Raw genomic sequence first — 11234 nt, forward strand, 5'->3', positions numbered from 1 at the left:
TACACAATTTCCCAACTACAACCTAATCCGGGTTGTGTGTGTGTGTGTGTGTGACATTGTGTAAAAATAAATACAATACCACTTTGTTACATCACCTTTCCTTTTAATAATACTCAATAAACGTTTTGGAAGAGAGGAGACTAATTCTCTTAGCTTCTCATGTGGAATTCTTTCCCATTCTTGCTTGATGAACCGCTTCAGTTGTTCAACAGTCCGGGGTCTTCCCTGTCGTATTTTACGCTTCATAATGCGCCACACATTTTCAATGGGAGACAGGTCTGGACTGCAAACGGGCCAGGGGAGAACCCGGACTCTTTTACTTCGAAGCCACGCTGTTGTAACACGTGCAGAGTGTGGCTTGGCATTATCTTGCTGAAATAAGCAGCGGCGTCCATGAAAAAGACGTCGCTTGGATGGCAGCATATGATGCTCCAAAATCTGTATGTACTTTTCAGCATGTATGTTGCCGTATGGACCGTAGATATTGAAATCCCTAAATTTATTGCAATTTTGCTTTGAGAAATGGTCTTAAACTGTTCAACTATCTTCTCACGCAGTTGTGGACAAAGTGGTGAACCTCACCCCATCCTTGCTTGTGAATGACTGAGCATGTTTGGGGAGGCTCCTTTTATACCCAATCATGGTACCCACCTCTTCCCAATTAGCCTGATCACATGTGGGATAGGTGTTTGATGAGCTTTTCTCAGCATTCTCGGTATTTTTTGCCACCTTTCTCAACTTCTACTGGACGTGTTGCAGCCATGAAATTCTAAGTTAATTATTTGGCAAAAAACAATTAAGTTTATCAGTTTGAACATTAAATATGTTGTCTTTGTAGTGTATTCAATGGAATATGGGTTGAGAAGGATTTTCACACCGTTGTTTTTATTTACATTTTACACAATTTAATATAAATATAATTAATACAAATAAGAAGCAGCAAATGAGCTTGAGACTTCAATATGAGTACTGTGAAGTAAACAACTCTTTAATAAAATGTCTTAATGCATCTCAAGTACATTTTAACGTGTTATTAGCAAGGCAAAGTAACAAAAAAACTGTTGAAGAAAAATGGGGAATATCCAACACTATTTTATTTTTCATTTTATTGATCCACATGAACATGAAAAGCTGAACAAAACTAAATCCTAAACAGCCACTAATAAAAACTAAGCAACTCACCCTGAATATGAACAAACAACTAAAAGCAAAATAAACATCAAGTATAATGAAAAATACAAAACTATTATCATCTCGAGGCCGGTTAACTTTATTTTCAAATTCATTGGTAAAACTAAAATGAAATGGACTTCTCACTGTAGTAAAGGAGTTCAGCATCTCAATCAAAAGGTGCATACTAGAACAGAATTGTCATAAAGTCTGCTCAAATAGAAGGTGAGAACTTCATGGATCATTGCTCATCTCCCCAAGACACTCCGAATTGTCAAAAGAGACTCTTTGGCAACTGACTGAGTAGGTAACAGGGTTAGGTGTGGGCTTCTGTGTGCCTGATTAAGCTTGCCCTCTGAGAGAATTGTTGGCCACAAACTGAGCATGAAAAAGGTTTCTCGCCAGTGTGGATTATTGTGTGCCTTTTTAAATGTCCACTCTGAGAGAATTTTTGGCCACAAACTGAGCATGAAAAAGGTTTCTCGCCAGTGTGGATTCTTGTGTGCAGTGTTAAATGGTCCCTCCGAGAGAATTTTTGGCCACAATCTGAGCATGAAAAAGGTTTCTCGCCAGTGTGGGTTCTTGTATGAGATTTTAAGCTTTCCCTTCGAGAGAAGTTTTGGCCACAAACTGAGCATGAAAAAGGTTTCTCGCCAGTGTGGATTCTTGTGTGCAGTGTTAAATGTCCACCCTGAGAGAATTTTTGGCCACAAACGGAGCATGAAAAAGGTTTCTCGCCAGTGTGGATTCTTGTGTGCTTTTTTAAATTTCCCTTGTCATAGAATTTCTGGCCACAAACTGAGCATGAAAAAGGTTTCTCGCCAGTGTGGATTCTTGTGTGCCATTTTAAATTTACCCTTCGAGAGAATTTCTGGCCACAAACTGAGCATGAAAAAGGTTTCTCACCAGTGTGGATTTTTTTGTGCATTGTTAAATGTTCCCTCCGAGAGAATTTTTGGCCACAATCTAAGCAGAAAACATTTTTCTTTCTTGTTTGCATTCTCATGTGTCGTTTCAAGCTACTGCTATGACCAAAAAAAATTCCACAGTGAGAACATTGCCTGTGTTTGTTTTGAGACTCATCATTATCATCATCATCATCATCAGCAGCAGCAGCAGGAACATGTGACAACACCTCACCACTATCTGACGGTAGAGCTGCTTGTGACCCTCCACAGCGGTCTCCATTACTTACACTGGTCATTTGTTGACTTGAGCTGCAGCGTGGAGGCTCCGCCCCTGTGCTCACCTTATGTTGACCCTCATCTAAACGCTTCACAGGCACACCAGTCAATGGCATCTTGCAGGTATCTTCTTCTTCCTTTCTAATGTCGCAGGAGTCCTCTCCCTCCTCTACATTACAAGGCCGCTCCGGCTCTTCCTCCTCTTTTATAGTGCATAGAATCTTCTGCTCCATTTGTTCATTGAAGTGGTGGACCTCTTTGCCCACATCTTCCTCTTTAATGCGAGTGCGGTCTGGCTCCTCCTGCTTAGGACGAATAGCTTCACTGATGTCTGCAAAACAAGACAAACACATATTAACAGTGGAGGTTACAGGTGAAGAGCAACTGGCAAAACCTATACAAGGACTTTTTCAATCAGCATATCACACATGATTTCAATAGAATTCTACTAAAAATAAACACTGAAAGAGGATTCATAATAGAAGCTAGACGTGTACTAACCTGCTCTGCGCAACACAACATAAGGCTGCAGCAAAAGACGTTCCAGTCGTCGACGACTGCGGTCCTTTTCCTTCACGTACTCTGCTGTGGTCCCAGGCATTTTCACACTGCAATCACAACACTTGTTCAACGATGTTTGGCTAACAAAAGTGTCTTTTGGACAGCGGCGAGCGAGCTATTTGTTGAAGTAATTGAATATAGGTGATCCCGTATTTACGCAATCGTATTTTGTGCTATGCTAGATAGTTTGGCAAGAAAATACACTTAGTAAAAGACAGTCTAGTCTAGATATGGGCAAACTATGGCCCGCGGGCCACATCCGGCCCACGGGCCGTTTAATCCGGCCGGCCAAACCTGAATAAATTGTATTACTGTAATTGCCGGATTATAAGCCGCGACTTTTTTCCAAAATTTTGGACCCTGCGGCTTATAGTCAGGTGCATCTTATATAAGATTTTTTTCGTGATTTTTGTGATGACTTGATCACTTTTACTCTTAACACTATTATATACAGTAAAAGCTACAAAACAAACTGACAAATAACTCGTTTTCAAATCAGACGAGTAAAAACTGGTCACATATTTTTTAAAAAAGCTATTATTAAAAGTGAAGACAATTTGCAATTCTAGTAATGACACACGAATTTGATGCACAATTTGTCTTCGCGGCCCACATAAAATGATGTGGCGGGCCGTATCTGGCCCCCGGGCCTTGAGTTCGACATCCTTATAAGGACATCCTTTTGCTTTCCCGCCTTTTCCGGACAGCACAAAACCTTCTTACCTGGAGAGTGGGGGTTGTTGTTTTATCTGCTGTATTGCCGCGTGTACTGACCGCCATTAAACAACCAAGATCTTGCCAATAAAGAACCAACTATAACTCCACATCTTTAGTTTTCTTTCTCAACGACAGACATCTCAAACAACATACAATAGGTGTCAACTTTTTTTGTTTACAACGTTACCTTAACGCAACCCAATACACGAAACGAAATTTCATGTAGATCGGACCTGTTTTAGCAAACGTGATTACGCGGTATCATCTGGTACAGTGCATGAAGGCATTGAGATTTAAAATCCGGAGCATCCCTGCCTGCAACTATCACTGCTAATCCTCGACTTTGAGTATTTCCACAGTATTGCTCTTGGTACAGGCAAGAACCAACATTTGAGATCCAACATTCGTCGAGGATAATCAAGCTAAATATCATAAAGTTAGCATTGTGGTAGTTACCTTGCTAATGAAAGCAGCCCGCACTTCTGTACTGCAACCAAGCAGTACTACAAATAACGTTGCTAACGTGCTGCTAACATGATAACTTAGGTCCATCGTCGAAACTTACCTCTTTCGTCGTTGCGGTTGTCGTGTAGCTAATGTTACTGATCCACCACATAAGTTGCGTGTTTATCGGATGCAGGCAAATGGAAGGCGATACGCGCCTGTTTGAGTGATTTAAACCAAGCGCGGTTTTGTTGTCGTCGCTACTTCCTGTTACGTAATGATGATGTCATTTGAGTGAGGTCCCGGACGCCCTATAGCCGCCAAATACGACCCGCCACATTATTTTATGTGGCCCGCGAAGACAAATTGTGCATCGACTTCATGTGTCAATACTAAATTAAAAATTTAGTTCACTTTTCGTTGGGAAGAGAAGGGAACCAAACGTCCATATATACCATAACAAATATGCCACGCATGCGCTTTCAAGCCACTATATTGATTCAGAATTCGAACAAATCACTTCTCGAACCACCTTCTGGAACGGATTGTGGTCGAAAACCGAGGTTTGACTGTATATATATATATACACACACATATATACACACACATATATATATATATATATATATATATATATATATATATATATATATATATATATATATATATATATATATATATATATATATATATATATATATATATATATATATATATATATATATATATATATATATATATATATATACATACATACATACACACACACACACACACTCACGCACACACACACAACCCGGAGTAGGTTGCAGTTGGGAAATTGTGTAAAAATAAATACAATGATTTGAACATCTTTTTCAATCTATATTCAATTGAATACACTACAAAGAAAACATACTTAATGCTCAAACTCATAGACTTTATTTTATTTTTCAAATAATGATTAACTTAGAATTTCACGGCTGCAACACGTGCAGTAGAAGTTGGGAAAGGGCATGTTTAGCACTTTGTTACATCACCTTTCCTTTTAATAATACTCAAACGTTTTGGAAGAGAGGAGAGTAATTCTCTTAGCTTCTCATGTGGAATTCTTTCCCATTCTTGCTTGATTAACTGCTTCAGTTGTTCAACAGTCCGGGGTCTTCCCTGTCGTATTTTACGCTTCATAATGCGGCACACATTTTCAATGGGAGACAGGTCTGGACTGCAAACGGGCCAGGGGAGAACCCGGACTCTTACTTCGAAGCCACGCTGTTGTAACACGTGCAGAGTGTGGCTTGGCATTATCTTGCTGAAATAAGCAGCGGCGTCCATGAAAAAGACGTCGCTTGGATGGCAGCATATGATGCTCCAAAATCTGTATGTACTTTTCAGCATGTATGTTGCCTTCAAAGAAATGTAAGTCACCCACACCATGGGGACTAATGCACCCCAATACCATCACAGATGCTGGCTTTACAACTTTGCGTTGATAACAGTCCGGATGATCCGCTTCCTCTTTGGTTCGGAGGACACAACGTCCAGTGTTTCCAAAAACAATTTGAAAAGTGGACTCTTCAGACCCCAAAACACTTTTCCATTGTGCATCAGTCCATTGTACATGACCTCGGGCCCAGAGGACCCAGCGGCGTTTCTGGATGTTGTTCATAAACGGCTTTTGCTTTGCATGGTAGAGTTTTAACCCGCACTTACTGATGTAGTGACGAACTGTATTTACTGAGAGTGGTTTTCTGAAGTTTTCCTGAGCCCATTTGGTGCTATCCTTTACACACTCATGTGGGTCTTTAAGACAGTGAGGGATCGATCGAGGGTCACGGTCATTCAGTCTTGGTTTCCGGCCGTGGCGCTTACGTGCAGTGATTTCACCAGATTCTCTGAACCATTTGATGATATTATGGACCGTAGATATTGAAATTCCTAAATTCATTGCAATTTTGCTTTGAGAAATGGTCTTAAACTGTTCAACTATCTTCTCACGCAGTTGTGGACAAAGTGGTGAACCTCACCCCATCCTTGCTTGTGAATGACTGAGCATGTTTGGGGAGGCTCCTTTTATACCCAATCATGGTACCCACCTCTTCCCAATTAGCCTGATCACATGTGGGATGTTCTAAATAGGTGTTTGATGAACTTTTCTCAGTATTCTCGGTATTTTCTGCCACCTTTCCCAACTTCTACTGGACGTGTTGCAGCCATGAAATTCTAAGTTAATTATAATATGGCAAAAAACAATTAAGTTTATCAGTTTGAACATTAAATATGTTGTCTTTGTAGTGTATTCAATGGACTATGGGTTGAGAAGGATTTTCAAATCGTTGTTTTTATTTACATTTTACACAATTTAATATAAACATAATTAATACAAATAAGAAGCAGCAAATGAGCTTGAGACTTCAATATGAGTACTGTGAAGTAAACAACTCTTTAATGAAATGTCTTAATGCATCGCAAGTACATTTTAACGTGTTATTAGCAAGGCAAAGTAACAAAAAACTGTTGAAGAAAAATGGGGAATATCCAACACTATTTTATTTTTCATTTTATTGATCCACATGAACATGAAAAGCTGAACAAAACTAAATCCTAAACAGCCACTAATAAAAAATAAGTAACTCACCCTGAATATGAACAAACAACTAAAAGCAAAATAAACATCAAGTATAATGAAAAATACAAAACTATTATCATCTCGAGGCCGGTTAACTTTATTTTCAAATTCATTGGTAAAACTAAAATGAAATGGACTTCTCACTGCAGCATCTCAATCAAAAGGTGCATACTAGAATAGAATTGTCATAAAGTCTGCTCAAATAGAAGGTGAGAACTTCATGGATCATTGCTCATCTCCCCAAGACACTCCGAATTGTCAAAAGAGACTCTTTGGCAACTGACTGAGCAGGCAACAGGGTTAGGTGTGGGCTTCTGTGTGCCTGATTAAGCTTACCCTTTGAGAGAATTTTTGGCCACAAACTGAGCATGAAAAAGGTTTCTCGCCAGTGTGGATTCTTGTGTGCTTTTTTAAATGTCCACTCCGAGAGAAGTTTTGCCCACAAACTGAGCATGAAAAAGGTTTCTCGCCAGTGTGGATTCTTGTGTGCCTTTTAAAACTTGCCCTGTGAGAGAATTGTTGGCCACAAACTGAGCATGAAAAAGGTTTCTCGCCAGTGTGGGTTCTTGTGTGCGTTTTTAAATGTCCACTCTGAGAGAATTTTTGGCCACAAACTGAGCATGAAAAGTTCTCGCCAGTGTGGATTCTTGTGTGCGTTTTAAAAGTTGCCCTGTGAGAGAATTGTTGGCCACAAACTGAGCATGAAAAAGGTTTCTCGCCAGTGTGGATTCTTGTATGAGATGTTAAGGTTTCCCTTTGAGAGAATTTTTGGCCACAAACTGAGCATGAAAAAGGTTTCTCGCCAGTGTGGGTTCTTGTGTGCATTTTCAAATGTTCACTCCGAAAGAATTTTTTGCCACAAACTGAGCATGAAAAAGGTTTCTCGCCAGTGTGGATTCTTGTGTGCATTTTTAAGCTTTCCTTGTGAGAGAATTTTTGGCCACAAACTGAGCATGAAAAAGGTTTCTCGCCAGTGTGGATTCTTGTATGAGATTTTAAGCTTCGCTTGTCAGAGAATTGTTGGCCACAAACTGAGCATGAAAAAGGTTTCTCGCCAGTGTGGGTTCTTGTGTGCCTTTTCAAATGTTCACTCCGAGAGAATTTTTTGCCACAATCTGAGCATGAAAAAGGTTTCTCGCCAGTGTGGGTTCTTGTGTGCATTTTTAAGCTTTTCTTGTTAGAGAAGTTTTGGCCACAAACTGAGCATGAAAAAGGTTTCTCGCCAGTGTGGATTCTTGTGTGCCTTTTTAAGCTTTCCTTCTCAGAGAATATTTGGCCACAAACTGAGCATGAAAAAGGTTTCTCGCCAGTGTGGATTCTTGTATGAGATTTTAAGTTTTCCCTTTGAGAGAATTGTTGGCCACAAACTGAGCATGAAAAAGGTTTCTCACCAGTGTGGATTCTTGTATGAGATGTTAAGGATCCCTTCTGTGTGAATTTTTGGCCACAAACTGAGCATGAAAAAGGTTTCTCGCCAGTGTGGATTCTTGTATGAGTTTTTAAGCTTACGCTTTGAGAGAAGTTTTGGCCACAAACTGAGCATGAAAAAGGTTTCTCGCCAGTGTGGATTCTTGTGTGCATTGTTAAATGGTCCCTCCGAGAGAATTTTTGGCCACAATCTGAGCATGAAAAAGGTTTCTCGCCAGTGTGGGTTCTTGTATGAGATTTTAAGCTTCCCCTTCGAGAGAAGTTTTGGCCACAAACTGAGCATGAAAAAGGTTTCTCACCAGTGTGGATTCTTGTGTGCACTGTTAAATGATCCCTCCGAAGAAATCTTTGGCCACAAACTGAGCATGAAAAAGGTTTCTCGCCAGTGTGGGTTCTTGTGTGCGTTGTAAAAGCTGGTCTGTGAGAGAATTTTTGGCCACAAACTGAGCATGAAAAAGGTTTCTCGCCAGTGTGGATTCTTGTGTGCACTGTTAAATGTTCCCTCCGAGAGAATTTTTGGCCACAATCTGAGCAGAAAAAAAAATTCTTTCTTGTGTGCATTCTCATGTGTTGTTTCAAGCTACTGCTATGACCCAAAAAAATTCCACAGTGAGAACATTGCCTGTGTTTGTTTTGAGACTCATCAGCAGCAGCATCATCAGCAGCAGCAGCAGGAACATGTGACAACACCTCACCACTATCTGACGGTAGAGCTGCTTGTGATCCTCCACAGTGGTCTCCATTACTTACTCTGGTCATTTGTTGACTTGAGCTGCAGCTTGGGGGCTCCGCCCCTGTGCTCACCTTATGTTGACCCTCATCTAAACGCTTCACAGGAACACCAGTCAATGGCATCTTGCAGGTATCTTCCTCCTCCTTTCTAATATCGCAGGAGTCCTCTCCCTCCTCTACATTACAAGGCCGCTCCGGCTCTTCCTCCTCTTTTATAGTGCATAGAATCTTCTGCTCCATTTGTTCATTGAAGTGGTGGACCTCTTTGCCCACATCTTCCTCTTTAATGCGAGTGCGGTCTGGCTCCTCCTGCTTAGGATGAATAGCTTCACTGATGTCTGCAAAACAAGACAAACACATGAACAATGGAAGTTACAGGTGAAGAGAAACTGGTAAAACCTATACAAGGACTTTTTCAATCAGCATATCACACATGATTTCAATAGAATTCTATTAAAAATAAACACTGGAAGAGGATTCATAATAGAAGCTAGACGTGTACTAACCTGCTCTGCGCAACACAACATAAGGCTGCAGCCAAAGACGCTCCAGTCGTCGACGACTGTAGTCCTTTTCCTTCACGTACTCTGCTGTGGTCCCAGACATGTTCACACTGCAATCACAACACTTGTTCAACGATGTTTGGCTAACAAAAGTGTCTTTTGGACAGCGGCGAGCGAGCTATTTGTTGAAGTAATTGAATATAGGTGATCCCGTATTTACGCAATCGTATTTTGTGCTATGCTAGATAGTTTGGCAAGAAAATACACTTAGTAAAAGACAGTCTAGTCTAGATATGGGCAAACTATGGCCCGCGGGCCACATCCGGCCCACGGGCCGTTTAATCCGGCCGGCCAAACCTGAATAAATTGTATTACCGTAATTGCCAGACTATAAGCCGCGACTTTTTTCCAAAATTTTGGACCCTGCGGTTTATAGTCAGGTGCGGCTTATATAAGATTTTTTTTCGTGATTTTTGTGATGACTTGATCACTTTTACTCTTAACACTATTATATACAGTAAAAGCTACAAAACAAACTAACAAATAACTCGTTTTCAAATCAGACGAGTAAAAACTGGTCAAATATTCAAAAAAAAAAGAAGATATTGAAAGTGAAGACAATTTGCAATTCAAGTAATGACACACGAATTTGATGCACAGTTTGTCTTCGCGGCCCACATAAAATGATGTGGCGGGCCGTATCTGGCCCCCGGGCCTTGAGTTTGACATCCTTATAAGGACATCCTTTTGCTTTTCCGCCTTTACCGGGCAGCACAAAACCTTCTTACCTGGAGAGTGGGGGTTGTCGTTTCATCTGCTGTATTGCCGGGTGTACTGACCGCCATTAAACAACCAAGATCTTGCCAATAAAGAACCAACTATAACTCCACATCTTTAGTTTTCTTTCTCAACGACAGACATCTCAAACAACATACAATAGGTGTCAACTTTTTTTGTTTACACCGTTACAAAGCAACCCAATACACGAAACGAAATTTCATGTAGATCGGACCTGGTTTAGCAAACGTGATTACGCGTTATCATCTGGTAGAGTGCATGAGGGCATTGAGATTTAAAATCCGGAGCATCCCTGCCTGCAACTATCACTGCTAATCCTCGACTTTGAGTATTTCCACAGTATTGCTCTTGGTACAGGCAAGAACCAACATTTGAGATCCAACATTCGTCGAGGATAATCAAGCTAAATAGCATAAAGTTAGCACTGTGGTAGTTACCTTGCTAATGAAAGCAGCCCGCACGCACTTATGTACTGCAACCAAGCAGTACTACAAATAACGTTGCTAACGTGCTGCTAACATGATAACTTAGGTCCATCGTCGTAACTTACCTCTTTCGTCGTTGTGGTTGTCGTGTAGTTAATGTTACTGATCCACCACATAAGTTGCGTGTTTATCGGATGCAGGCAAACGGAAGGCGATACGCTCCTGTTTGAGTGCTTTAAACCAAGCGCGGTTTTGTTGTCGTCGCTAATTCCTGTTACGTAATGATGATGTCATTTGAGTGAGGTTCCGGACGCCCTCTAGCGCACAGATATTAAACTCAAGGCCCGGGGGCCAGATACGACCCGCCACATTATTTTATGTGGCCCGCGAAGACAAATTGTGCATCGACTTCATGTGTCAATAGTAAATTAAAAATTTAGTTCACTTTTCGTTGGGAAGAGAAGGGAACGAAACGTCCATATATACCATAACAAATATGCCACGCATGCGCTTTCAAGCCACTACATTGATTCAGAATTCGAACAAATCACTTCTCGAACCACCTTCTGTAACGGATTGTGGTCGAAAACCGAGGTTTGAATATATATATATATATATATATATATATATATATATATATATATATATATATATATATATATAT

General features: G+C 40.5%; 1 protein-coding gene and 1 pseudogene across 2 annotated transcripts; both read right to left on the bottom strand.

The window, feature by feature from the left end:
- Positions 1-1088: 1088 nt before the first annotated feature.
- Positions 1089-4376, bottom strand: LOC148385482 (uncharacterized). The gene is made up of 3 exons (XM_088400739.1): positions 4198-4376; positions 2856-2962; positions 1089-2685 (listed from the first exon to the last, which is right to left on the bottom strand). The coding sequence occupies exons 2-3, from the start codon at positions 2953-2955 to the stop codon at positions 1487-1489; spliced, it is 1299 nt and encodes a 432-aa protein (XP_088256865.1). The 5' UTR covers positions 2956-2962; positions 4198-4376; the 3' UTR covers positions 1089-1486.
- Positions 4377-7386: 3010 nt separating this feature from the next.
- LOC148385483 (uncharacterized) lies at positions 7387-10868 on the bottom strand (annotated as a pseudogene). The gene is made up of 3 exons (XR_015863454.1): positions 10696-10868; positions 9351-9457; positions 7387-9182 (listed from the first exon to the last, which is right to left on the bottom strand). The product of XR_015863454.1 is annotated as an uncharacterized LOC148385483 (transcript).
- Between the last annotated feature and the right edge of the window lie 366 nt (positions 10869-11234).

Source organism: Syngnathus floridae, chromosome 16, assembly GCF_059516105.1.
Source record: "Syngnathus floridae isolate MCC-2025c chromosome 16, RoL_Sflo_1.0, whole genome shotgun sequence".
Taxonomy (NCBI): domain Eukaryota; kingdom Metazoa; phylum Chordata; class Actinopteri; order Syngnathiformes; family Syngnathidae; genus Syngnathus; species Syngnathus floridae.

What these genes read in the sequence shown, in the direction of transcription:
- LOC148385482 (XM_088400739.1), bottom strand. Translation starts at nt 2,955, where the DNA reads ATGCCTGGGACCACAGCAGAGTACGTGAAGGAAAAGGACCGCAGTCGT. An exon ending in TGTTGTGTTGCGCAGAGCAG is followed by an intron (nt 2,686 to 2,855) that starts GTTAGTACACGT and finishes CTTGTTTTGCAG; the next exon opens with ACATCAGTGAAGCTATTCGT.